General features: G+C 35.5%; 1 protein-coding gene across 1 annotated transcript; it reads right to left on the reverse strand.

Annotated features, from left to right (window-relative positions):
• Nucleotides 1–1,756: 1,756 nt before the first annotated feature.
• Nucleotides 1,757–20,818, reverse strand: Tdo2 (tryptophan 2,3-dioxygenase). Its single transcript, XM_070012472.1, has 12 exons — nucleotides 20,568–20,818; nucleotides 20,264–20,369; nucleotides 19,222–19,312; nucleotides 16,930–17,000; nucleotides 15,825–15,952; nucleotides 13,966–14,152; nucleotides 11,524–11,631; nucleotides 8,886–8,997; nucleotides 6,980–7,037; nucleotides 5,841–5,920; nucleotides 5,250–5,340; nucleotides 1,757–2,928 (listed from the first exon to the last, which is right to left on the reverse strand). Exons 1-12 carry the CDS (start codon nucleotides 20,600–20,602, stop codon nucleotides 2,775–2,777), a joined length of 1,221 nt encoding a protein of 406 aa, XP_069868573.1. The 5' UTR covers nucleotides 20,603–20,818; the 3' UTR covers nucleotides 1,757–2,774.
• Nucleotides 20,819–26,909: the final 6,091 nt, after the last annotated feature.

Below are 26,909 nucleotides of genomic sequence, written 5' to 3' on the forward strand. Positions count from 1 at the left end.
ACTTTCCTGCACAGGGTGGCTTCAAACAACGATCCTCAGATCTCAGCCTCCTGATTAGCTAGGATTACAGGCAGTAGCCAACAGCACCCAGCCAAAGGTTTTTTTGTTTTGTTTTGTTTTGTTTTTTTGTATGAAGTTAGGGTTAGCATTTGTGTAACGCTGTGGTTTAACTGTCTTTGTCACAGTTCTGCCCATCCCACATATCTATCTAAAATCCTCATAATTTTAGGTTTTGGTTTTTTTTTTTTTTACTTGGGCTAGACATTACTAACTAAACTCAATGTCCCTTTACCCAGGATTCTCAAAGTAGATTAGGGTTCAGTTGATCCTAAGTTACTGTAGTCTATATTCTCCCAACATTTATCTTTTAAAATGTACTGGTATAAATTTGTCCCCTGTAAGCCATTTAATAGCTCCCAAATGGCCTTCAAGATAGCAGGCAACTTCTGTTGGTAAGCTGCATGAGGAAGGCTGCTCTACCTTTGCATCCTTGGATTGTTTGATGCTCAAGTTAACAGACTACTTTTCCCAGAGCAGTGACAGTCTCACTGCTAACTCTCAAGCCCTAATGAAAATCAGCAGAATGTTGCTGTGAGTAATTCTCAACGGTCTCAGGGTGAATGCTGACTCAGCCTTACAATGATTTTTGTGATATGTGATTAGCAGAACCAGAATTTGCTAGACAAACAATACAAATCAAGGATTTGTATTGTTTGACTCAGTGTTTTCAGCTTAACACTTCTGCTCACTACACACATGGGCATGTACACACACACACACACACACACACACACACACACAAGTGAAGCAGGTGAAACAATTGTATTCATCCCTCCATGAGTGTGGGGCATTTGTTCAAGATGCCCATACATACTGAAATCTGAATATGTTCAATCTTTTGCGTAAAATGGAATAATATTTACATATGGTTGTGTTTGCATGTTATTATACTATTATTTGGGGGGCTCTTAGTCTGTTCAAAGAACTACACTATTTGCACTCTGTAGAGTCTATTACACTTCAGCTAATTCATTTGTGACTGCTTGCTTACCATCCAGTGTATTTACTTATAGATTGAAATGACAGTATGTTGAAACCATAACTACTGATGAAGTGTCCATTTTACATGCAGTTAAGAGACCCACAAGGTGATAGGATACTTTAAAAACTTTGAAATTGAGACCAAAGAATAGGCCATTTCTTAAGAACTTATTGTCTGCTAGAGAAAAATCAGTCTAGTCAAAGGTGATATGCATTCTAGATTCTACCAGTAACATTATATCTGGAATAAATAGGATTGCTAGTTAGTCTACTTATCTCTGCATTCTTTTGGAGAGAACTCTGTTCTTGTGGGCACTATTACTCATTCCTACCTCAATGTCCCTTGCATTATAGCTGACTCTACCTCCCGGAGGACAGGTATTGGGATTGGATAAATGAGTCTTTCTGAAAGTGCAAATCTGATAAAACTTAGATACATAGAGAAAGAAAATGGCTAGCTATTCTCTGACACCACAAAGAGGACAATTGCTAGAGGATTTTCAAAGCATGACACATATATGGGATGCCAAGAACTAAACCCAGTTCCCGAGGTAGGCCTAGTCTTCGGGCTCTTCTCCTAACACTCTCTTGCATTCTGGTAGCTAATGGAGAAGTGAGCCAGAAAATCTCCTTTAACAACTTCAGAAGATTTCTGCCAGTGTAATCAAGTGCCCTAACAAATACAGTGTTCTAAAAATACAAAACAAACAAAAAATTACATAACCCAAAGTTTAATAATACAGTTTTACTATTGCACTTTTTGTTTGAGTCAGTTTGTTTGAGTCAGTTTGTACAGAAGTATACATTTTATTGGACAAAGATTTGATGTAATTTATAAGCTTATAAAGTATAGAACAATAAGATAATATGAAGTGGTTACATTAGTGTTAAAAATCAGGGGAAGTTGAATTTAAAATTTTGACTTCTTTTTGTCATTGGGTTTGAATTCAAGATCTTGTTCATGCTAGCCAAATATGCTACCATATAGCCACAACACATCCTTTTTTATTTAGTTTTTTTCAGATAGGGTCTCACTTTTGCCCAAGGCCAGTACTGAACTGTGATTCTCCCACCTAAGTGTACCACCATGCATAGCTTATTGTTTGAGATGAAGTCTTTATTTTCATGTCCTTTTCTTTTCTTTTTTTAATGTTTGTGCCAGTTTCAGGGACTTGAACTCAGGGCCTCAAGCTCTTTCTTGACTTTTCCATTCAAGACCAGCACTCAATACCACTTGAGCCACATCTCCACTTCCAGCATTTTGCTGGTTAATTGTAGTTAAGATTCGCAGCTAGGGCTGGCTTTGAACTGTAATCTTCATATCTCATCTTTCTGAGTAGCTAGGATAATAGGTATAAGCCTATTATAATATGGAGTCTTTCTAATATTTTTCCCTGGCTGGACTCAAACCACCATCCATTCTTCTTGTCTCTGCCTCCCAGGTAGCTGGAATTATAGGAATATAACACACACACACACATGCACAAACACACAAAAATTTCTAATAAAAACATGTACAATGTTACAATTAGCTTACTTCTCTTCTTGATGTTTCATTTTATATGATCACAAACTGATGGCAATAAAATTTTTTCCAGAGTTGAATCAACATACCATTGGTCTGAACTAAATGTAAAAATACATCTCCCAAAGAATTTCCAGACGTTGATGGGAATTTAGAAAATAAAAAAATAGCCTGAGAAATCAATATTGTTCACAGAATTTTCATGAGTTTAGTCTGATTCTTCACTGCTGAAGTAGGAGCTGTCACAGTACTCAGCTGTGTAGATGAATTTATGAATCATTGGGTTTGTCTTCGGTATCCAGTGTCGAGAAACCAAGTATGTGGAAAGGTTAAATAAATCCACAAACACCTTGTACCTGTCACTGAAAGACATACAGATGAAGATGTGTAAGATTTGCTCACATGAAATATCTAAACATTTCTTCTCTAATTTCTTTTAGATATTTTAATAATTGATATTAAAAGCTATACTATGTATTCAAAATTGTATTATCTGCTGTGAATAGCACACACACACACACATATATATATATATATATAACATATTTGTATGTATATATGTGTATACATACACCCAAACATCTATGTAGGTATACATATATACATATATGTATGCAGTATGTTATGTAGCATTATTAAGACTGCTAGTTATTTACTCATAACCAAAGTTCATGTTTCATGTTCCATGCTTTTGTCTCCTCAGTATAGGGTTGTGAATTCAGGGCATCAAGCTTACTCAGTTTGCTTGTCTTGAGCCTCATCTACAGCCCATCTCTTTGCTAGTTAGTTGGAAAAGAGTCTTGTGCACTTTCCCCCCAAGGTGGTGTTGAACTGTGAGCTTAGCCACTTGATTAGCTAGAACTGCAAGTGTGGGATACCATTTCCTGGCTACATTCATACTTTTAAGGTGCATTTTGTTAGGCTGGGCATAAATGGCTCATGCCTTTACTCAGAAGGCTGAAATCCGAGGATCACAGTTTGAAGCCAGTCTGGGCAAGAAAGTCTGTGAGTCTCTTATCTTCAACTAACTATTTTAAATAAAAGCCAGAAGTGGAGCTGTGGCTCAAGTGGTAAAGTGCTATACTTGAAGCCTTGAGAGAAAACCTAAAGAACAGCAAGCACTGAGGCCTAGAGTTCAAGGACACACACACTCTCTCTCTCTCCCTTACACACACACACACACACACACACACACACACACACACACACACACACACACACACACACACACACACACACACAAGAAAGATTGTATTGTGCTTTGTTGAGTCAGACCATGGAGATAAAGATTAAAACTTAACACCATTAATGTCCTGCCACTTTCATAATATTAATGGCATGTTCTTGTTTTCACCAGATGGTGTGCAAACTGTGCATGGAGTTCTTAGCTGTTCATTGGACAATATTTCCCAACTTCACATTAGCTACCAAATAACTATGATAAGGGGACAACCTAATACATTAAGATACCATCTTTGTGTAATTATAAGTGTAGTTTGTTACTTTCAGCTTGTAAGTCAAATATTTTAAACTGTAGCACTTTTTCAGTGGATGTAGCCTTATGGAGGAAGAACATTTGCTTGAAGTCAAATAAATCTCGGCCTGAATTCTGGTTTAATCACAAAACTCTTAGACATACGGTTTGAACATTAGTGTTCCATTTTCTTTTCTTTTTTTTTGGGGGGGGAGGGTGATGTCCGGTCGTGGGGCCTGAACTCTGGGCCTGGACGCTGTCCCTCAGCTCTTCATCTCAAGGCTAGATCTACCACTTGAGCCACAGCGCCACTTCTGGCTATTTTTTCTGTTTATGTGGTGCTGAGGAATCTAACCCAGGGCCTCATGCATGCAAGGCAAGCGCTCTACCACTGAGCCACCTTCCCAGCCCTAGTGTTCCATTTTCTACCTCTATAAATGAAAACCTACAATTCCTCCTTCTAGTTGGCCTTTGTAAAGACCAAATAAGATAAAGGCACAATGGCAATGGCATCTGTGATATTTGTGTTTATTTAGTACAGTCATTGACTGCCTGGTAAGATCAAGAATTTATTATCATGGAAAGTCAAAATATGCAATAACAATTCTAACCTGTGTGTTTTATATATCATCCAATCTGGTAGTAAGATTAGGGATGGGAACAATTAAAGAATTTGGCAAAATAAATATGAATATCTAATTCATTATTGATGATTCTTCTTTTCCAAGGAGCCATTTCCCCTCATTTTCACATTACCCATTTATCTATAATAGGGAATACTAAATAAAATACGAATATACAAGCCCTGGAAGCTGCTTGAGCATGTCTTAAGTCTTCAATAAATGATAGCGCTCTCTTTTGATAGTTGAAAGTAGTTTTATGATATTAAATAGGCACATGGGGAAATAAGAAATTGTTTTAGCTGTGCTCTTTATCTAGCAAAGATGACATTAGGAAAATGGATGCTGATGGTTGTAGATTACTGAAAAATTGAGCTGGAACAAGTTTGCAAAGACACAGCATTTTCAGGTACTTTTCTATCACAGAAGCAAAATGATGAAATTCCACCATGGAGGATTGTATACGACTTCCTCCAAAAGACCAAGAGGAGCAGTGTTAGCTAACTACAAATGTGCTATTATCAGTACAAATGTTCAGAAACAGACTGGGTGATTGCCACCCCAATGAATAGAAGAACTTGCCTCTTACCTCACGGTTGAGCGCAGGTAGTGGTAGCCTGAGGAACCTCCAGTGCCAGCTTTGCTGCCCAGCATTCTATGCACCATGCACACATGGTTATCTAGGCAAACACATTTATTACATGGATATTTGATGCCATTAGTTGGTAAATATTCTAAAAACAAGGATTTGGTAATGATGATCGTTTCTGAGAAAAGGCTGACACCTTATCACTTAGCAGATGGAAGGCTCATCTGTGAGCACCAGATGAGGACAGTAGGTTGCCTAGCATCCCACATGGCATGGGCTCCATCCATCACTGCAATGAGTCTGTAAGCGCAACAAGGGCAGAATGGCCACTTAATGACTTCTCATGGATCCTTGCCAGTTTGGCCTTTGGGAAACCCCTCCTCCATTGAAAAAAGAGAATGTAAAGCTATACTTGAAAATGCTTTGCATTAGATGAATGGATCACTATTATATATTAAAACATTTTCTTTGACTTAAAGTTCATTTTCTTTCTGATTTGAAATGGATTAAAATATTTTGATGAGTCCCCAAGAGTATTGGAGTAAAGGAATAGAAGTATGGGAGGACTGTGAAGGCAAGAGGAAGACTTACATCTCCATTTCGTCATGAGTGTGTCTATGTCCATCAGAGAGGTCAGCAACTGGAAAGGGACCTGGAATCGAGGTTCTTCCCTACACAAAAGAGTGAGAAGATATTTTTTTAAGAGAATCAGTTGGTCTGGAAGAACATGAGTTTTATAATTAGCCCTGGAAAAAAATGTAAATTTAGCCACGTGGGAGTGGTGACAAGTTTGGATTATTTTCAGTTTGTGTTTTTCGTTACCTCTCAAATACTAATAATACTACTTCCTAGAATTTATGTGAAGTCTATGTGGTTCTATAAGATATACATGATGTAATTAGCCAAAGTTACTCTGAACAGATTCTTGAAAGGAAGATATATACTGTTCCAAATCTAAATCAAATGAATCAAAAGCTTCTAGATTAAACACACACACACACATATACACACACATATACACACACATATACACACACATACATACACACACAGAGAACTATTTTTCACTTTTTATATTTTCCCCATTTTTCCTCAAATTTTTCAACTTTCTGATTACTTAATTTGCTCAGGATAGCTTCACTTTAATGGTATATATTAATTTTGAGTATAGGAAACAAAAAAGGTTTGGTTTATGTTGATATTCTGAAGGAACAGATTGAAAGGTTTTAAAAGTTAAATTACAAGGAAGTAAAACATCCTGTAGACACTTGAATCTTTTCTGCTACTGATGAACCAATCAGTGGCTTAGGCTCCCACCCCATATAACCTTTACCCCCATGAAAAGGAGGAAGTGAACACTCCAAGGCTAGTGCATATTTCAGAAAGGAAAGGCAATTTTATTTGAAATTGATAATATAGATGGCAAATATTAACTTAGAAAAAAGCTTATAGTTCAAATGACAGAACACATTGCAGTTTCTAAGAAAACTTGAACTTGGCCTTTAGGGTACTTACTTATGGCCCACACTATTTTATATGATTTAATAAAAATGATTTTGATTAATCTGTGTGTGCATATCCATATAATCTGCTACAGGGATAGAATTATACTTCTGTTCAAAAGTTTAAAACAATATTTCCTTTTTTTTCTAAATATATTGCATTGTGATTCCAACATATAAGTGGTATACTTAGTATGTGAGAATTAGCTCAGTTCTGATAAGTTTTACCTGTAAAAGTAAATCATCAGTGCTCCCTGGAGTGCCCTGTATGACAGTCGTCTTTCACCTACAAGACACAGAGCAAGCTCTCATTTCATGGGTAATATACAGCAGTCATATTAATTTGATATCTCTTTTAAAATTATCAAGGAGATAATTTTTAAAAATTTAAGTGGACATATTTTTAGAAAACAATGTAATATTCAAATTTATTTATTTATTTATTTTGTCAGTTATGGGGCAACTCAGGTCCTGGCACAGTCCCTAAGCTTCTTTATGCTCAAAGCTATCACACTACCACTTGAGTCACAGCGCCACTTCCAGTTTTTGAGTGGTTAATTGGCGATAATAGTCTCATGGGAACTTTTCTGCCCAGGCTGGCTTCAAACCATTATCCTTAGATCTCAGTTTCCTGAGTAGCTAGAATTACAGGCATAAGCCACCAACACCCTGCCTCAGATTAATTTTTTTATTCCCTGTATGTGTGTGTAAGCACCCACACAAAAATATGTAATATATGTACATATCATATATCTATAATATAGATAGATAAACTTTAATTTTGTAGTCCTCAAAACCTTTAGTGAGTGGTAGGGCATGAATTTGATGAAAGTATATTATATATACATATGGGCAATACCACAATAAATTCCTGTGTGCCGTTAATACATTAACTTTGTTGTTGTTTAATTTATTTGTATTGTAAAGGTGATGTATAGAGGGGTTACAGTTACATAAGTCAGGTAATGAGTACCTTTGTTTTTGAACAGTGTCATCTCTTTAAAACCTCTAAATAACATGTTAGGATAAGCTGGTTTTTTAAAAATAAATGTAACTTCTATAAGAAGTAGTTTTCTCTCGTTCACTTAAAATTTGCTTTCATCGCCTTAAACTGCACAGAGATGAAATACTAGAAGAAAGCTTTTCCCTTAACAGCGGGAAAATAAGGTTTGTCAACCTTCACCAAAGGTCTTGGAAACCTCTATAAGGGTAATGAATTTAACCTTATAGAAGGAAACTCTTGCTAAAATCATGTTATGCCACATCTTGGACTGGTTACTTCTATCTTGTCTTTTTCTCAAAAATTTTAAGGCATATTACAATAAAATTTCTAAGTCAAAGTGAACACAATATGTCCAAATAGATAAGAGATTTAAGTAATAAAGGCCCTAATTATATTTATTAGTTTCAGGAAGTGAATTGTGCCAAAAGTCTACCTAGGGACATTTCCTGGTCTCCCTAAACAACACTTCCTCCATTAAAACCCCGAAACCTCAAGGATTTCCCTTCTCCTCCTACCTCTACCACAGAGTACCTAATTACAATGAGATCCTTTCCTTTCCTTCTGAGGCTGTGAGCCTGTTGAAACCTGTATTGTGGCTGGATGCTGGTCACTTATACATGTTATTCTAGTTACTCAGTTGAGATTTGGGAACAGAGTTGAGGTTTGAGGATAAAACTTCATAACCAGCCCAGCCAGATAAATCTGAGAGACTTCAAAAGCAACCACAAAAAGGCTGATAGTGGAGATGTAGATGGTAGATAGCCAGCCTTTAGCAAAAAAGTCCAACAAAAATTTAAGCCCCAATTCTGTCACCAATAAAAAACATGCAACAACAACAAAACCTGTGTAATATTTACCCTTGTATCCCTGATAGCATTTAGTAGGAAAGATTTTGCTTATTTTATACACAGTGGGCATAGGAACTTGTTAACTAGGATTGTGAAAGATGACTTTGACCCAATTCTTGTTTCTTTAAGTAGAATAGCAATTTTTATTTTCCTCATTTAGGTTTGATAGTCTTATAAAATTATATGATCATACTCATATATCATATATATATATATATACATATATATATATATATATATATATATTCCAGGGAAAGAATCTTTAAAAGAATTTTGTATCTACCTTTACTAAGGAGATGCTCATGGCGCTTTTCGTCAAATAAGGACATTAACACCTCTTTCTGCTTCTGAAATTCAGCCATCTGTTCCTCTTTGTCTTCAGATTCTTCTTTAGCCTTTAAGGAAAAATTTCATGAATGTTCTCAAGAGACAAAATATATTCCTATTTTAGAATGCTTTAGATAGGAGAAATATACTCTCAGTTTGCTAAAAGTGTGTGCCTGGAATATTTAATCTTATTGTTAATATTACAATTGAGCAATTATTCCATATGAAAAGGAATCTTCCACACACTGGTTTTACCCTTTCATATAAATTTAAATAATTTGAAAATTTCCAATATTCTCTTCCTAAAGAAATTGTGTGAGTGGCTCACCCCTGTAATCCCAGCTACTCAAGAGACTGAGATCTGAGGATCATGGTTCTAAGCCAGCCCAGGTAAGAAAGTTTATGACTCTTTTCTCCAATTAACCATGTAAAAAGCCAGAAGTGGAGCTGTGGCTTAAGTAGTAGACTGCTAGTTTTGAGCAGAAAACCCCAGGAACAGAGCCCAGAGCCTAAATTCAAGTCCCAGGACTGTCACCAAAAGAATAAAATCAAATTGTGAGAGATCAACTAAGGTGAATGAAAGAGGGAAATAATATTGTCAATATTGAGATAATTTTATTTTATCGTTTTAGTGAGATAATTTAAAATAGCAATTTTTTAACACGGAAATAAAGTAATTCACCTTAGAGAAGGATTCTTAGCAGAAACTACACTGCCTATTGAAATTCTAAACCAAGGCTTTACTTAGCCAGGTGAACATCATCACCCCTCTGTTCTCCAATGTTATTGGTGGGTGAAACAGAGATATCTGAGAACTATTTGAAAGCTAAATGTGGTCAGATTGGGTGACAACTCAAAGAAGTGGTTGAAGAAAGTGAGAGCAAGACCTACTCTTGGATGACTGACTTGATCTTAGAAGAGTTAAAGGAGAAAATCACCTTAACTCTAAAACAAGCTCAGTGTGAGAGTGCATAGGGAAATTTCAGTATTATTGATCTTTTTAAAGGAAACACCAACTAGAGTGTTAAATATGTAGTCTGAAAACCAAGCAAATATTCAAATTGGAGGTTATGGATGAATAAGTACAAATAACGAAGCAACCGGTATAACTGAGATCATCTAATGATGATCTAATGATCTCATTTCTGTCCTGTGTCTACGTGGGAGATTTTTTCCTAAATGCTTTCCAAGCATGGGTTATATTAAATGCTCTTACCAGACATTTAACATAGATATCCTCATTTTACCAATGTTAAAAGTGAAGCAAGGAGAAGCTTCCCTGCACTTCTTAAAAAAAATCATTACTTGCCAGGCGTGGTGGCTCCCGCTTGTAATCCTAGCTACACAGGAGGCCGAGATCTGAGGATCAAGGTTCAAAGCCAGCCCAGGCAGGAAAGTCTTATCTCCCAAAAACCACCAGAAAACCGGAAGTGGCGCTGTGGCTCAAATAGTAGAGCTCTAGCCATGAGCTGAAGAACTGAGGGAAAGCAACCAGGCAAAGAGTTCAAGGAAGAAAGGAAGAAGAAGAAGAAGAAGAAGAAGAAGAAGAAGAAGGAGGAGGAGGAGGAGGAGGAGGAGGAGGAGGAGGAGGAGGAGGAGGAGGAGGAGGAGGAGGAGGAGGAGGAGGAGGAGGAGGAGGAGGAGGAGGAGGAGGAGAAGGAGGAGAAGAAGAAGGAGAAGAAGAAGAAGAAGAAGAAGAAAAAGAAGAAGAAGAAGAAGAAGAAGAAGAAGAAGAAGAAGAAGAAGAAGAAGAAGAAGAAGAAGAAGAAGAAGAAGAAGAAGAAGAAGAAGAAGAAGAAGAAGAAGAAGAAGAAGAAGAAGAAGAAGGAAGAAGAAGAGGAGGAGGAGGAGGAGGAGGAGGAGGAGGAGGAGGAGGAGGAGGAGGAGGAGAAGGAGAAGGAGGAGAAGGAGAAGGAGGAGAAGAAGAAGAAGGAGAAGAAGAAGAAGGAGAAGAAGAAGAAGGAGAAGGAGAAGAAGGAGAAGGAGAAGAAGGAGAAGGAGAAGAAGAAGAAGAAGAAGAAGAAGAAGAAGAAGAAGAAGAAGAAGAAGAAGAAGAAGAAGAAGAAGAAGAAGAAGAAGAAGAAGAAGAAGAAGAAGAAGAAGAAGAAGAAGAAGAAGAAGAAGAGGAAGAGGAAGAGGCAGAAGAGGAAGAGGCAGAAGAGGAAGAGGCAGAAGAGGAAGAAGGAGAAGAGGAAGAAGGAGAAGAAGAGGAAGAAGGTGAAGAAGAGGAAGAAGGTGAAGAAGAGGAAGAAGGTGAAGAAGAGGAAGAAGGTGAAGAAGAGGAAGAAGGTGAAGAAGGAGAAGAAAAGAAACGTTTTGTGGCTTAAATAATATATTTGATTGAGCTGGGAATTAGTGGCTCACATGCTGAGATCCGAGGATCAAGATTTAAAGCCAGCTTGGACAGACAAATCTGAAGGACTCTTGTCATCAATAAAATAGCAAAAAGAAGAAAGTGGAATTGTGGTTCAGGTGTTATAGCAGAAGACTTGAACAAGAAAGCCAACTGAGAATGTCAATACTGAGTTCAAGCCCCAGTATTGTCACGCTATCACCCTTAATATATTCATATTAACTCATGATATCATAAATACCTGAATCTGTATGAATTCCTCTTCCAGGCCTTTGATGATGTTCTTTTCTAACTTTCCCCAGAAGTTAAATCCATGAGGCTCCAGACCAGGTGTTCTTTCTAGCCATGCCTTAAGTAAGTATCATTGTTTTAGATAAGTTACATGGTAAAATTCAAGCCATATAAAATATACCATTATTAGAAACTTGAAGCAAAAAACTCTTCCTAAGTTTGAAAAAGTTGACACAAATTGATTTAATAATTTTTCCTTTAGCTTATTTAATTTATGAGATAGAAATTGATGTGTTTCAATTTCCTGATCTTTAAGGTAGTCATTATTAATAATATTTGCTCTTTCTTCCTTAAATGGTACATACTTATGGGAGTCATAGTTGGCTTCCAGGTAGGAAGCTGTGAATAGCTACAATCTATGAATGTAGTTAAACATTGTTTTTCTTTTTTTAATTTTATTTTATTTTTATTGTGAGAATACCATACAGAAGAGTTACAATTACATGGGCAAGATAATGAGTACATTTCTTATCAAGCATTGTTGCCTCCTCTTTGTTTCCCCTTCCCATCCCTTCTCATACTCCCCCCTCCTCCCACTTAGCCTTCCCCCCACCCCCCACCAAAGTTGTAAAGTTCGTTTTTCGACATAAAGACTTGTACATCTCATTGTTGCAAAGGGTCCTTTCTTTTTTTTTTTTTTTTTCCTGCATGTTCTATACCTTTTTTTTTTTGGTCGGTCGTGGGGCCTGAATTCTGGGCCTGGGTGCTATCCCTCAGCTCTTCAGCTCAAGGGTAGGGTAGCACTCTACCACTTGAGCCACAGCACCCACTTCCGGCATTTTCTGCTTATGTGGTGCTGAGGAATCGAACCCGGGCCTCATGCATGCAAGGCGAGCACTCTACCACTGCGCCACCTTCCCAGCCCTTTTTTTTGCATGTTCTATATAATTTATTCATGATTATAAAAGTTACAGTTTAAAATTACAAATTCCTAATGTGCTAATACTTTTCTATGTTGTAGAGAGATTTTTTTTAACTTTTAAATTATTATTGTTAAGTAGTTGTACAAAGAAGTTCCCATTCTACAAAACAGTACATGAATACAAGGTGTCTGATAACATTGCCTTCAATCACTCCTAACCCATCCCTTCTCTCACTTTTTTGTTTTAAATTGAGATTAGGTGCTTACATAAATTTCACATATTTTACAGTATTGTAGAATAGTGATAGTTAAGTTACAAACACATTTAACCTTCACAATTAACTTTGTGAATTCTATAAGCTTTGACAATACAATTATTTCTTCTATATCAGGTGATGTTTACATTGTTTTAATGATATCTTCTGGTTTCTAGTCTCAAAAAATATTTTAGAAGCTGAAGAAAATATGAAAATATAAAATAATATATCTTTTCAGGGGCACTGTATTGACTATACAATCTATTTTAAGATTATTCAATATTTAGAAATGAAACAAAGTTCATGAAGACGTGCATATTTTCTGTAATTAGTTTTAAAATTAGCTTTGTAATGTTGACCCTATATTAATAAATAATTATATAACAACATGTAAACTATAGTAACCTAAGTTTATATTCATAACACTCAGGGATTCAAGAACATAGTATAACTCATAAAAAGAAACATTTAATTTGCATTCATAAAGGCTTTGTGAAGAAAGAACAAACAACACACTATCCCTTCATAATTTAATTACAAAAACTAGAATTAGTAATTTTTGTTGTTGGGACTTGGACTATTGGCCTGGGTGCTATCCCTCAGCTCTCTAGCTCAAGGCAAGTGCTCTACCACTTGCTACTTGAGACACAGTGCCACTTCCAATTTTCTGAGTGGTTTATTGGAGATAAGAGTCTCAGTGTTTCCTGCCCAGGCTGGCTTTGACCTGAGATCCTCAAATCTCAGCCTCTTGAGTAGCTAGGATTATAGGCATGAGCCACTGATGCCTGACTAGAATTAGTAATTCTTGAAGGTTACTTATAGATCCTAGAGAAAATGTATATGAAAGGAAAGAATTCTAAAGTATTATAACAAATTCTAAAGTAATTTGATTTAATTAAGAAATATACTCAAGTGAAATGTTTTCAATTATATTTTATATACATAAAATTGAATACTTAATCAGTTAGCAAAAGAATTACCTTAATGAATATTGCTTAGCAGAAATGTTTAAAAGAATTGTATGTGTCATAATGGAGTTATTAAATATTAACATATAATAAATTACAGAAAAATTTCTAATTTCTCAAGAAGGTTCTCTGTATTTTATTATTTTATAAGTTGAAATTACAAGGTTTGTATTTCATACATTTTTCTCTTTTTATTTGCTATGAATGTATAACCCAACTCTAACGTGAGTTTTAAATTTTGGATTTAGCAGAAGCTAAATTAATAAGAAGTATCTAGTTAATCGGAAAAACAGCAGGGCATGTACCTCCACGAGCTGCAGAAGGGTTTTCTCCTGCTCAGAATTAAGTAGCAGTTTATTATCTTCTCCCCTGAAGTTATCACGATAATGTCTTCTGTTGTAAGGGACTCTGGAACTCTGAAGAACACCAATCTTGTTTTCTAGCAGTCGGAATTGTAAACTCTGGAAGCCTGATGCAGGGGATAAATACTCTCTTTAAGAAAAAAAAATAGAGGAATGGAAGAGAAAGGAATCAATGAAGAGATGGGTTGTTATTATGCATGTTTCTTCCCCTGTGAGGGCTGTCAGTGTACTCCAGAGACAGACATATGCAGCACACTCCAGCTCCACATGTAACTTCATCCTTGCTGAAATTTAAAATAAACATGAACTACTTAAGCATTGTTATTGATGTCAAGCAATTTGAAGTTGGTCCTTGTGAAATACCTACTGTATACAGGTGTGCACAAATGTATGTATGTAATTCATAATTTTATATATAATTTATATAATTATATAAATTTGCCACAAGTGTACTTGGAACAAATATCATATAGACTTATGTATATGTGTATTAATATACATACGTGTGCATTTGTGGTGATATTTTCTAAGGAAAAAATGAACATCGGGCAATTGTTTTTACCTCACAATATTAGAAGACTGGAAAAAAATATTTTTAATTCTTCCTACAAGTTATACTCTTAGACATAATCCATTACCTTCATAAGCATCAGTGAGAGAATTTCTAAAACACATGATACAGCTAACACCAAATCCCCAATCAAAAGATGTTTTCACTATCCCCTTACCAAACACCCAAGCATTCATGTCTTTATTAAGTGTACTTCATCAAATAGGCTCTGGTATTTCAAATTGATTCTAAACATACCACAAATAATTCTACCGCTTTTTCTTTGATTGTCAAACATTTGAGGACATATCATATTACATATCAGAAGCACTTAAGTTTCTTGAAAAACTTCTCTAATTTTGGTTTAAAATATATGCATATTTTTAAAAACATATATATATGCATACATACATTTCTATAAGTATATAAAACATACAAATAAATATGTATTCAGTCATTTTAATTGCCTAAATTATGTAGTAAATCATAAATTTATAGCTCAATATATAATCATACACTTTCGAGTGTATGATTTTTATCAATCAGACATTTTCGAGTGACTTTTTTTCTAGCTATTTGGAACGCTAGGTAAGGGTTTTGTGGTTCTAGGGACCAAATTCAAGTCATAGGGTATACTTGGCCAGTTTTCTAACACTGTCTTCACTTCATCCTGACATACTTCTTTAAATATCATTTCTGTTTACTTCAGATTTTATTTTTAAAGCATGTTTATATTAGCTATGTTACTTATGTGTCTAAAATTCTCTTTTTTGAGACAAATAGGATATTCAATAATGAACTGAAATTAATCACATTTTTTTGTGTGTGTGACAGTCCTGGGGCATGAACTCAGGGCCTGGCTACTGTCCCTGAGCTTCCTTTGTTTAAGGCTAATGTTCTACCACTTGAGTCACAGTTCTACTTCTGGCTTTTTGGTATTTTATTGGAGTTAAGAATCTCATGACCTTTCCTCTAAAGTCTGGCTTCACACTGTAATCCTCAGATCTCAGCCTCCTTGGTAGTGAGGGTTACAGGAATAAGCCACTGGTACTCAACTGATCCTATTATTTTATAAGTCAATGCAACTCATGAAGTGCTTGTAATTAAGGAAACGCTTTCTGATTAAAGACCTCAGCATCCTTCTGTGTCAGTAGGCCAGATTATTTAGATCCCATGCCTTATATATTCTCCTATTACCCCACATAAACAAGAGGACAAGCCCTACTGCACTTTGCCTGCCACAGGTGCTCACCTGAAGTCATTGAAGTCTAAGGCTGTCATGGTTTCAAGCACAGAGAACTGCTGTACAAGGAGCTTAAGGATCACCACAATTCGGTGCATCCGAGTCACCACCTTGAGCATATTCCTTTCATCCCTGACCTGATGGACAAGAAAGGAAAAACATTGAGTATCCCATGTAGATTCGGAGACAGTAAGATGTCTTTTACTTTAAAAAGGAATCTTAGAACTCAAATTTTCTGTAAGTACATGTCAGGCTAAGAGCAGTTCTGAATTGTGGACAAAGAATGTTTAGAAGATCAGAAAAATTCTTTCTTTAAAATTAGAATATTAGATGAACACAAGGTAGATGTAAATTCTAGAACATCACTCCTACTAATTTCAAAGCAAATTTATTTTTTTAGTTTTGCTTCAGAGAAAATCAACCTCCCATGAGGACTTTTAAGGTAAAGATTAAACAAGATCTGGATAAACCGACCCTTCAGGACTGCCATTGACATGTTTTGGAACTGTACTTACACACATTGGAAAGGGCATATGGATGCATGGGGTGCCTTTTCAGGACCCCAGGAAGCAGAAGGGACCAAAGAACACACATTTCTTTGGGGGCTTGGGAAGAAGAAGCCAAATGGAAGTGGGTAGGTGCAACTGGAACTTTTGCCAACCCCTTAGGCTCTGTTCTGCCCTCCTCTCATCTTTGTCCTCCTGATCTTTTCTTATTCTGCATTCTCTCTTTCCTTACTCTTGTTCTTCTCTTCCTTTTCTGTCTCTTGATTCTGTCACTCCTTTTCATTATTTTCTATCTTGCTCATTACTCTTGTATTCTCCACATCGCTATTGCTCATTAGAAATGCAGTTGTATTACCTAAAGGACCTCTCTGTAATCGACCATCATGTATAGCAGTTTATTTTAGAGAAAAATGTTGACGTCTACACAAATAGCTTGAAAATGAAAGAAGCCTCACAGCAAAGGCAGTAGGAAAATATAACTAAATGATCTGTTCAGATAGTTTAATTGTTTTAATATTAGTCATTTCAATAGTTGGTATTCAAATGTTTATGCTAATATTTTCCATTTTTCAACAAAATGTTGTCAAAATCATAATGTAACAACTTACATGGCCATTCTGAAAGATTTCTCGCACAGAATCTAACTCCCAGAGGATTTGCTTAAACCAGAGTTCATAAGCTGTAATAGAAAAATCATTGTCAATTTAGTGCCTCTATACACTAAATTTTTAAAAATGAACATATAAATTAAAACCCCCAAATGGAAAACAGATGCCCATTTTATGGCACAACTAAATGCTGATGTTACAATTGCCTACAATTGCTCAATGTGTGAGTGTGCCAGGCTTTCACCTACATTATTACATTTATTATTATTCAACTGATTCCAATGAGCAAACTTAGAGTAGGGTACATACCCAATTCACTTCCTGTGTGGGAGCTGGAGGTATACACAGAATAAACAGTGATATGCAGCTTTAAGAATAAATGGAGAAATTAATCATCACTAGCCAAAATGTAAGATTAGAAGGTTTATCATTAAAACTCTAGAGGTAAGTAACTTAAAATGCAGTAGATGTGTTGGGTTGTGTTGTGTGTTTATTTATAAAAACAAAACCCTAACAACTTAAGGGCCAGGATAAATAATCCCACTTTGGCCAAATGTGATAAAACAATTAACAACAAAGTTTCTTATTACTCTCATGGTTTATTCCCAAGAAAACCTTTACTGAAGTTGATTCAACTTTATCTAGTACATCTTTTAGAATACCCATTCTGATTCTATGGCTATTTAAGTATGAATTCTGTCAAAGAATCCTTCTCCAAAGAAAGATCTTTGGAGTTGTTTTTCCCTTTCACAGGGGCTACCAAATGGTAAAGCTGACATTAAAGGTAATAACTACTATACTGATGCTATTGAAAAGGAAAGATTTGACTAGTTAGACAAGTTAGTTACAAGCAGAAGCCTAAGTCTAACATATTTTGACTCCTTTGTGTTATTAGATTGTTTTGGCAAGCAAAAATGTGTTTTTCACATCTGAATTATTTTTCCTTTCTACCAATAGTTTAACTTCTAGAAATAGGATTTGGTTATATGCATCTATATTTGTTCCTTGAATAGCTAGCATAGTATTGGCTTAATATAAAACCTGAGTTATTTTATGGAAAACATTAAATCGTCAATATAATAATGAAATGAGTACAGGAAGTAAGTAAAATTAGATGCTTCTGGTGTTTCCTATTTTATTCATTTTTATAGATTACAGGCTATGGTTTTTGATAATTAGGATGATCTAGTTACAATTTTAAATTATATTTAAAGAGGTTTTAGGGAGATGTAATTTTTATATTTGGGCCCAGCGAAAGTCAAACATCTATTGGTATATGTGTCTCTTTTTCAAGTTTAACTTTATGTCACTAGTCCTATGAACCACTGGCTACTACTATGATAAAAGAATGGAAGGAAAGCATCCTTATTAAATAATGATAGTGACTGTTAAAGGCTTACTGTGTTCTATACTCTAAGTGCTTAATGCACATGACCTTATTTTATCTTTATGGAAAGTCTATTAAAAAGAAAGAGCAAAATTTCTCTCCATTTTACTAATAGAGAAATGGGTTCCAGAGCCCTCATCACCTGACTAAGTTCATACAATTGAAAGTAAAAATAGTATTCTAAACAGATTTTGAATTTCTAGTTTGTGTTAGGTCACAATTCCTTTTCGACCAATTTGCTTTTGCATCAGCCTACAACAAAAATGTAAAAATAACACAGGAGTGTCATATGAATACAAATGTATGCAGCCATGGAAGACGGACCTATATGAGTGATTGGGTCCTGGTCAAAAACGGGACACATGACTATACTATAACACTGACAACTGTAGAAACAGTGTTTTCTGTTTAGTGGACCACAGGTACATATTCATAAAATGTGTACCCAATTTCGCACAGGAACTTCCAAACTTTTATATTAATACACTTCTGGGCTAATAGCCGCTGGAGTTGATAAATATATCTCAAATTTTACTTTTTTGTTCAGTACTAGATTTTTACAAACAAGTAAATCTGCAATAAATTCAAATGTCATATTCCTTGAAAGGGGCACATCTGAGACAGCAAAGTCTTCATGAAATTCTGAGAGATAAAAATCACCCTGGAGCCATGGACAAAGCTGAAGTCCTCCTATGTGACCTCATTAGCATAAGGAAGATAGAGATGACTGATGTAAAATGCAAAAGGGGTCCTGTGAGAATTTATCTCACAGGGAAAAGAATTCTTCAGCTTTTTTAATGAACACGATCCCTTGTTCTTCACCATCTTTTAGATAAAAGATAGCAGCTATCTTCATGACTGATAATTGGCCACCTGCAATAGTTGTTCAACTCTTTGCAACTTACCTTGATGAGTTATGATAAAAAGATGTTCATCATGGATTTTATTTCCTTTTATTTCACTCTGGAGTTCTTGTGCATTCAAAATTTTTTCCAACTTTAAATGAAAATACAGAAACACTAATTTTAAAATTGAAGAACTTGTATTATGAAATCAACTTTAACATAAGGTAGAAGACAGTCTAGAAATGGTAGGTCCAAAAATTCTCAAAAAAGTCAATTTTCCTTTAAATAATGGAGAAGAAATTGAGTTTTGTGAGTTTTTATTCTTCTGAGAAATAAATAACTCTCCTGAATCTAATAAATTTTCTTGTGAAGAATGAGGAAGAGGAAGATAAGGAGGAGGCAGAATGAAAGAAGGAGAAAAACAGACTTCAAGTGAACCAGAGAGTCTCCAAATACTTCATCTGTTGTTATCTCTCTTTTACTTACTAATGATTTCAAGAAAATAACTAGTGTGCCTTTTGCATTTCCACTTTGTGATAAAAGATTCAAGAGAGAATTTGAAATACATTTACACATACCTAGGCTGAAGATTTATTGACTCTCTCTTATTTATCCAAGTTATGTAAAACTGCCTGCTATTGACACTGTTTTATTGTTTATACTTTTCTGCCCAGAGTCTGGATTCTGTGCTTTTTATTACACCTCTATCAGAGCTGAATTTTCACTTACAAGCCTCTTTGACTATTCTAAATGGAAGTGGGAAAAGGTATAAATTGGTATGGATATGGATATCTTTAGGTACGTAATACTACTGATGATTAAGAAAATGGGAAGGAGAGAAAGAAAGACAGAAAGAAAGAAAGGCAGACAGACAGACAGGCAGAAAGAAAGAACGAACGGACGGAAGGAAGGAAGGAAGGAAGAATGGAAGGAGAAAGAGAGGAAGAGGGGAGAGGGAGAGAGAGACAGAAATGGAGACCGAGACCAAAAGACAGAGAGAGAAGGGATGAAAGAAAGGAAGAAAAATCAAGAGAAAAAGATGGAAGGAAGTAGAATTTAGTGTCTAAAATAGCAGCTAATATCTGTAGCACTCACTACTTACCTGTAAGTAGTTCCCATAGATAAGCCCTCCTCTGCTGGCTCTATTCACACCTGTTTGTGACTCGTCTTCTTTGGTGCCTTCTAGAGATAGATTCTTAAGAACATATCTACAGTTTAAATAAATAAGAACAAAAAATAGAGCATGAGAAAACTCAGCTAACTAATACTCTTACTAATTTTGTTTAGTTTATTAATGAAGGGCATGAATGTGGCAGGGCTGAATACTCTTTAATCTCATACATGAACATGTTTGTTTTGTGCACTTTGAAGAGCCTAACTCCATTAGAAGACAGGTAAATACTCACCCAAAGCTGTTTCCTAAAAACGGACACCCACTCATGGTGAAGAGACACTGTGTTGGGAGCAAGCAGGTTGACTTTAGAACGGTAACATTGAACTTCCCAGATGTTCCACGGCAGCCTTTTATATATCCTGTTTGCCACTCCTCAGCCAATCAGCAGTCTTCTGGGACTCTTAGCTAAGTTCTCATTTCAATTGACACAGAACTGAGCTTCTGTAAACTTTAAAGTGGATTGTCGTTGGGCATAGATTGTTTGGCTAAGGACTTATTCTGTCAAATTGAATCATCTGACTTGACAAAATCTGCTTTTATATCCAAAGTAACAAACATTAAATAAATCAATAGAGGCCAAGTTTAAAAAAATAGCATTTATCTAGTCAAGTCCAAGAGTACATTTCCAGAAAGATGTGCTTCTGAAATGAAAAATATTTATTCTTTCAGATTAGAATAGCCTTAAAAATCCTAAGCTAAAATTTGAACTCAAATGATAAATGTTACATTAGAGAAGCAGATACCTGCTCAAAGCCCAAATCCATACCCCCATCCTAACTCCTCTGTTACATCCTCTAAAAATTAAGCTCTGAATCTATTGTATTTGAATTTAACTAAACCTTATGGATTTCTTTCCATCTATGGCATACAGATGGCATGATAGTAGGACTTATTTCTGGGTTCATTATCTATAGAGAACTTAAAACAATAATAACCATGTGCCCACAATTCTAAACAGTGTTGGTGATAGAGTATTCTTTTGGCCTAGGTTCTGCACATTTGTTTGAGGCTAGTTGAGCAAAGACAGAAGCACATCACCCTGTTCCCAGTCCCTCTGCCTTCCTTACTAAGAGTTCTCCACTAACACAGCACTCCCCATTACTCCAAAAATGATAGATCTTGTCCATTCTACCCAAGTCATTAGATACCAGAAACTCATTTCTAGTCTTGGCTTTACTATTAATTGTATGATGTGAGCAAAGTGTATTTAACCTCCATATGTATCAACTTCCTCAAATAAATAAATGAAGAGCATTTAAATTGATTGCAATTTTGAAGATACTGTTCTACCCTGAAATCCTGTTTAATTGTTGTTTAAACATTATCAGATTAAACAATATAAAAATTCTGTGCTGTAAGGGGAACTGAGAATATGGAAATCATATGCTATACCAGTCAAATCTCCTCTGGGTCTGCACAGCTTAGCTGGTCATTGCTGATATTTAAGACAGGGCCTGAGTATAGGAAAGGGCTGGGATCACTGACATAGTGGCAGGAAACAGAAAGGACCACTTGATTTCTCAATCAAATGTATGCTTACTTGTAATAGAGCTAAATAATCTAGTCTATTCTTTCTCAGCCTTTTGGAATACGAAGTTCTCTCCATTTAATTGGTAACATACCGGTGAAGAGAATAAGAAAATGCCTTTTTAGTATAAACTGGAGAATTTTCACATTTTAGGAACAAAATCTTATTCCTTTGTATTTTACTTAAATCTGATGAGTGGTATCAGTTCACTGGTATGTGCTTTTGTAATACCACTGATCATTCAAAGATTGAAATTTGGCCAGGCATCAGAATCTCACACCTGTAATTCTAGCTATTACAGAGGCTGCAATCAAAAGAATCATGATTTAAGGATAGGCTGGGCTTGTCAACCAATTACAAGCTAGGGATGGTAGTGCTGGCCTGTCATCCAGCTACAGCAGAAGCCATAAAAAGCAGAAGACAGTCCACTAAAAGTCTAATCCTATCTCAAAAATAAACAGAGCAGCAAAAAGGGCTGGAGGCATGACTTAAGTAATAAAGTGACTAAAACCCTGAATTAAAAGCCCAATGCCAGGGGAAAAATGATATAAGCTTAGTGTTTGGAGAAGTAGTGGACAGATTGCTTACTTCCCTCAGGCAGCAACTGCAACAATAAACCCTCAATTAGGCTTTACAATTAAAAAATCATCATATTCAGGTCATTATCTTGCCAATAGTCAATTTTTTCCAGTTGGATTAGGTTCCAGTGGCTCACACTTATAATCTTAGAGACTCAGACATCTGAGCATTGAGGTTTAGAGTCCACTGAGACAGAGAAATCGCTCCAGTACCAACCAAAACAACTGCCAAAGAAATTGGAATCCAAATTATTAATCTGATGTTTCCTTAAGCTTGGGAAAGTTTTTCATTTTATTTTTTAAAAGTACCTTATTTTTTCATTACCCTATTTTAAACTGTTGAGAGAGACAGAGGGACAGAGAGACAGAGAGAGAGACTTTAGGTGTATGCAGTAATCTCTGGTAATCTCAGTTCTTACTATAGATCTCCAGATGTACATAGTTTATATACACACAGTTAAGAGAAGGAATATGCTGGAGCCAAAATGCTTGGTAAGCATGTTTGTAAGAGGCACATTCTGAGCCCAAAATGAGCCCTAGAAGCCATCACATATGTTTCAGAAATTAAGAAACATAATAATGATTTTACCTTTCAAATGGGTAATAACTGAACCTCAAAAGACAATAAAAAATAAGTGAAGAGTATTAAGTCAAAGCATGTCTCTTGTTCTTTCTTTGATTTCTAAAGCTGGGATACAAATGAGGAGGTGAAGTTGTGAAAACAGTGCAAAGAACATTAACACTGGCAAGCACCAGTGTTCAGTTAAATTCTACAGTGAAGATAAATCAACAACACCAACAACAAAAAATTCTTTCAGCCATTACAGAGTTGGTTCTACAAAACACCACATGAAATCTATTGTATAATGTGACATTTTCTTTCACCTCTAATTCAAAGGTTAAATCTGCTAGACTACCCCTGGCCCCACCAATCAATTTTGTCCTTTTTTTATTTTCTCTTACTCCACAATTGTCAATTGCATAAGACTCAGAAGCCCTGAGCCAATAGGAGAAGTCTCATGGATAAATGCTCCAGTACATTGTAACTCCCACAAGGTAATTCCACTAAAAACATTGATTTTATGAATTTAATCTTCTTTCTTTTATTTCCTGTCCCTCCTTTCTCCTTTCCTTCCTTCCTTCTTTCATTTCCTTCCTGCTTGCTTTCTTGCTTTCCTGCTTGCTTGCTTCCTTTCCTTCCTTCCTTCCTTCTGTTCCTCCCTCCCTCCTTCCTTCCTCCCTCTTTCTCTCTTTTTCCTTTCTTTCTCTTTCTTTCTTTTTCTCCTTCCTTCCTTCCTTCTGTCCCTCCTTCCCTCCTTCCTTCCTCCCTCTTTCTCTCTTTTTCCTTTCTTTCTCTCTCTCTCTCTTTCTTTCTTTCTTTCTTTTTCTCTTTCCTTCCTTCCTTCCTCCCTTCCTTCCTTCCTCCCTCCATCTCTCTCTCCCTTCCTTCCTTCTTTCTGTTTCTTTGTTTCTTTCTTTCTCCTTTCCTTCCTTCCTTCCTTCCTTCCTTCCTTCCTTCCTTCCTTCCTTCCTTCCTTCCTTCCTTCCTTCTTTCTTTCTTCCTTCCTTCCTTCTTTCTTTCTCTCTTTCTCTCTTTCTTTCTTTTTCTCATTCCTTCCTTTCCTGATTTCTTGCTTTTGAGATAGGCTTTTGTAAATGTAGCTCAGACTAGCCTAAACATAAGATCTTCCTGCCTAAGCCTCCTGAGTACTGGAATAAATTTTTACCACTATAATGATCCCTAAGTTTATTTATCCTGTCTAACGTGGTCAGTTTTGTGCCTCCACCTCCCTACTCCTCCCCTAACCATTTCTATCTTAGAACACCTCTTACCCTCCTTTATGTCCTTACCTGAAGCTCTGAGAAAATCAGAATAATAAATATTTATTTATCATGAGATTCAGTACATTTATTTTCAAAACATTCACCCTTTCTGAAGCAAGGAACATCAGCAATTCAATAAAACAAATGACATACAAATCACCATTGGTAGTATGAAGTCGTTTTCTGTTGTTGACATTTCATGTCTTTGTATAGAGGTAGTCTGTCTGGAAAGCATTAAAACCCCTTAGCTAAGTCTTAACTTTATCACATCCATTTGAGCATTCCAAATTTTCTATGATTACACCCATGAACAGCTATTGACAAATAGTATTTGCTTAGTGGTAAGTAGGTAGATAGACTACAGAAGAAACAGAGAAACAATTATTAGGATACTGATTTGGAGGAAGAGAATAGTTAGGTGACTATTGCTTTAGTACTTTCCAAGAGGAAAGCAAAAACTTCTTGGAAGACATTTAGATAAAGTTAATATATGCAGTCTCTATACATATTATAAACAAGGTAAACTGTCACACTTTCTACAGCTTGCAGATTGCTATAGAAAGAAAGTCAGCTTTCTCCTCTGAACTGTGGAATGTGCTATTGGTAAAGAAATAGTTACAGATAAACTTCCATTTCATTCCTTATTTATTATAACCATGAATATCAAAAAAATAATTTGGCTGAGATTGGAAATATGAATTGCAGCCATGTCAAACACAAGCTTATTATGAAAACTGCTTTTGTTTTCTCTTAAGAGTATAACTTGCAGTAACATTCAAATAGATATTGATATTTTAATATTCATTTTTCCTGACTAACATGATATATTGCCACTGAAAACTGTGTGTGTGTTTGCATGTGTGCACACATACACACACACTGCTGTGGAGCTTAAACTCAATGCCTCAAATTCTTGCTTGGCTTTTTCCATTTGAGACGTATTCTACCACTTGACCCACACCCCCACTTCCACAGCAGTGAAAACTTTCAATCATGTTTGAGGCTGAAGCTTAATGGTAGAACACTTGCCAAATATGTAATAAGGCCTTCATTCATACCCTAATGCTAAATACAAACAGAAATTTAATCAATAAAAAAATATATCCATAAATAATGCTTTTTATAATGTAATTTAAAAATGGTGCTGATAATAATAAGACATTGTTAAAATTACCTACCAAGTAGCATTATATAAAAATCTTCATTATAAAGTTGTTTACCTAAAATTATAATGTGATGTATAATTTTAAAATATTACCCAAAAGTGCACTTATTATAAACCACATAAAACAATAAAATTGTGAAATATTAAGTACTATTGTCATAATAAATTTAAATCTTATGAAATTTGTGCTTTAAACGTCAAAATGGTTGGGTATTATGAGTTTTATAAGCTTCATCTTACCTTTAGTATGAAAATATTGCTAAATACTAAACATAAAAATACTACTAAGAGCAAGTGCATGCTAAGAAGCAAATTTATAAAAATTCTCAAGTATTCTTTGAAAAGGAAGGTGGCATTTTCTGATGCTACCTTGATAACCTTATTTCTAGATGAGCAAAAAATAAATCTATGTAAATCCCACTATGAGAGAACTTAAGACTTGCCACTCTTTTTTTTTGAGTAGACAGTTTTTATTTTATAGCAAACAATTTAAATACAGTTGTCAAATATTTGTCTTTTAAGTATCTTATTTCTGTGGTTAAATCAAAGTATCACAAACAATATTTGTCAAATTTAGGTTAAGGACTTGCTACTCTTAAGAGCAGCCTGTACAATTTCTGATCCTATTTCTATTATTCCTCCCTTAATATGTCAGAACAAATCCAAATCTCCTAAATTGTCCTTTTCTTCTCACTCTAGAGTTCCCAATCCCTCACTAATACATTTGCTATAGTTGACCACTGACATACTTTCCACTATGACTGCTAAAATTAGAGCCATGAATTCCTTTCCAGAGATCTGACAAACTTTCTGGGATCAAAGTCTTATACTTAGGGCTTCATAGTCAACATCTGGTTTTCTATGTGACTTGCTCACAGGCTGCTCTTCCTTGGCTAAGCCTTGAGTCACTGCTCTTCAGTCTTTTGAACTCAGCCTGGGTCAGGTGAATAGAAGTACAATCAAATCTTATCTTTTTACCACTCCACCAGAGCCAGAGATGAATACAAATGCAATGGATAAACAGCAGCTACTCACAGCTGACACCCTAGGAAGAAACAGCATGGGTAGTTTCCTAAGAAGAAAATAAACTCATATTACAGTTAAGTTAATTGTAGCATTAATTATAATTACAAGTAATTATAATTTGTATTCATTACAATTAATATTACAACTAATGCAGAATCTAATCCATATAGTAAATTTATTAGTATATATATATGGAGTGCAACATTTGTGCAAAATGAAGTCTTTTAGGTGTAGCAATGCACACTAATAATTCTAGCTTATGGGAATTAAAGACAGGAGAATAGTGAGCTCCAGCTCAGCCCTGGAAAAATATTAATAACAGCACTGGGAGGACTGGCTTACATGATAGAGTGCTTGCCTAGAAAGCTAAGGCCCTGAATTCAATTTTTAAAAAAGGAAGAAACATCATAAGTCATAAGTTAAAAATTTATTGCCACATACTTGGGTGTACCT

The sequence above is a fragment of the Dipodomys merriami genome, unplaced genomic scaffold (genome assembly GCF_024711535.1).
Source record: "Dipodomys merriami isolate MVZ:Mamm:240054 unplaced genomic scaffold, mDipMer1.0.p SCAF_9, whole genome shotgun sequence".
Taxonomy (NCBI): Eukaryota; Metazoa; Chordata; class Mammalia; order Rodentia; family Heteromyidae; genus Dipodomys; species Dipodomys merriami.

What these genes read in the sequence shown, in the direction of transcription:
- Tdo2 (XM_070012472.1), bottom strand. Translation starts at nt 20,602, where the DNA reads ATGAGTGGGTGTCCGTTTTTAGGAAACAGCTTTGG. An exon ending in AAATCTTTCAGAATGGCCAT is followed by an intron (nt 15,953 to 16,929) that starts GTAAGTTGTTAC and finishes CTTGTCCATCAG; the next exon opens with GTCAGGGATGAAAGGAATAT. An exon ending in CTGATGATTTACTTTTACAG is followed by an intron (nt 5,921 to 6,979) that starts GTAAAACTTATC and finishes TCTTTTGTGTAG; the next exon opens with GGAAGAACCTCGATTCCAGG.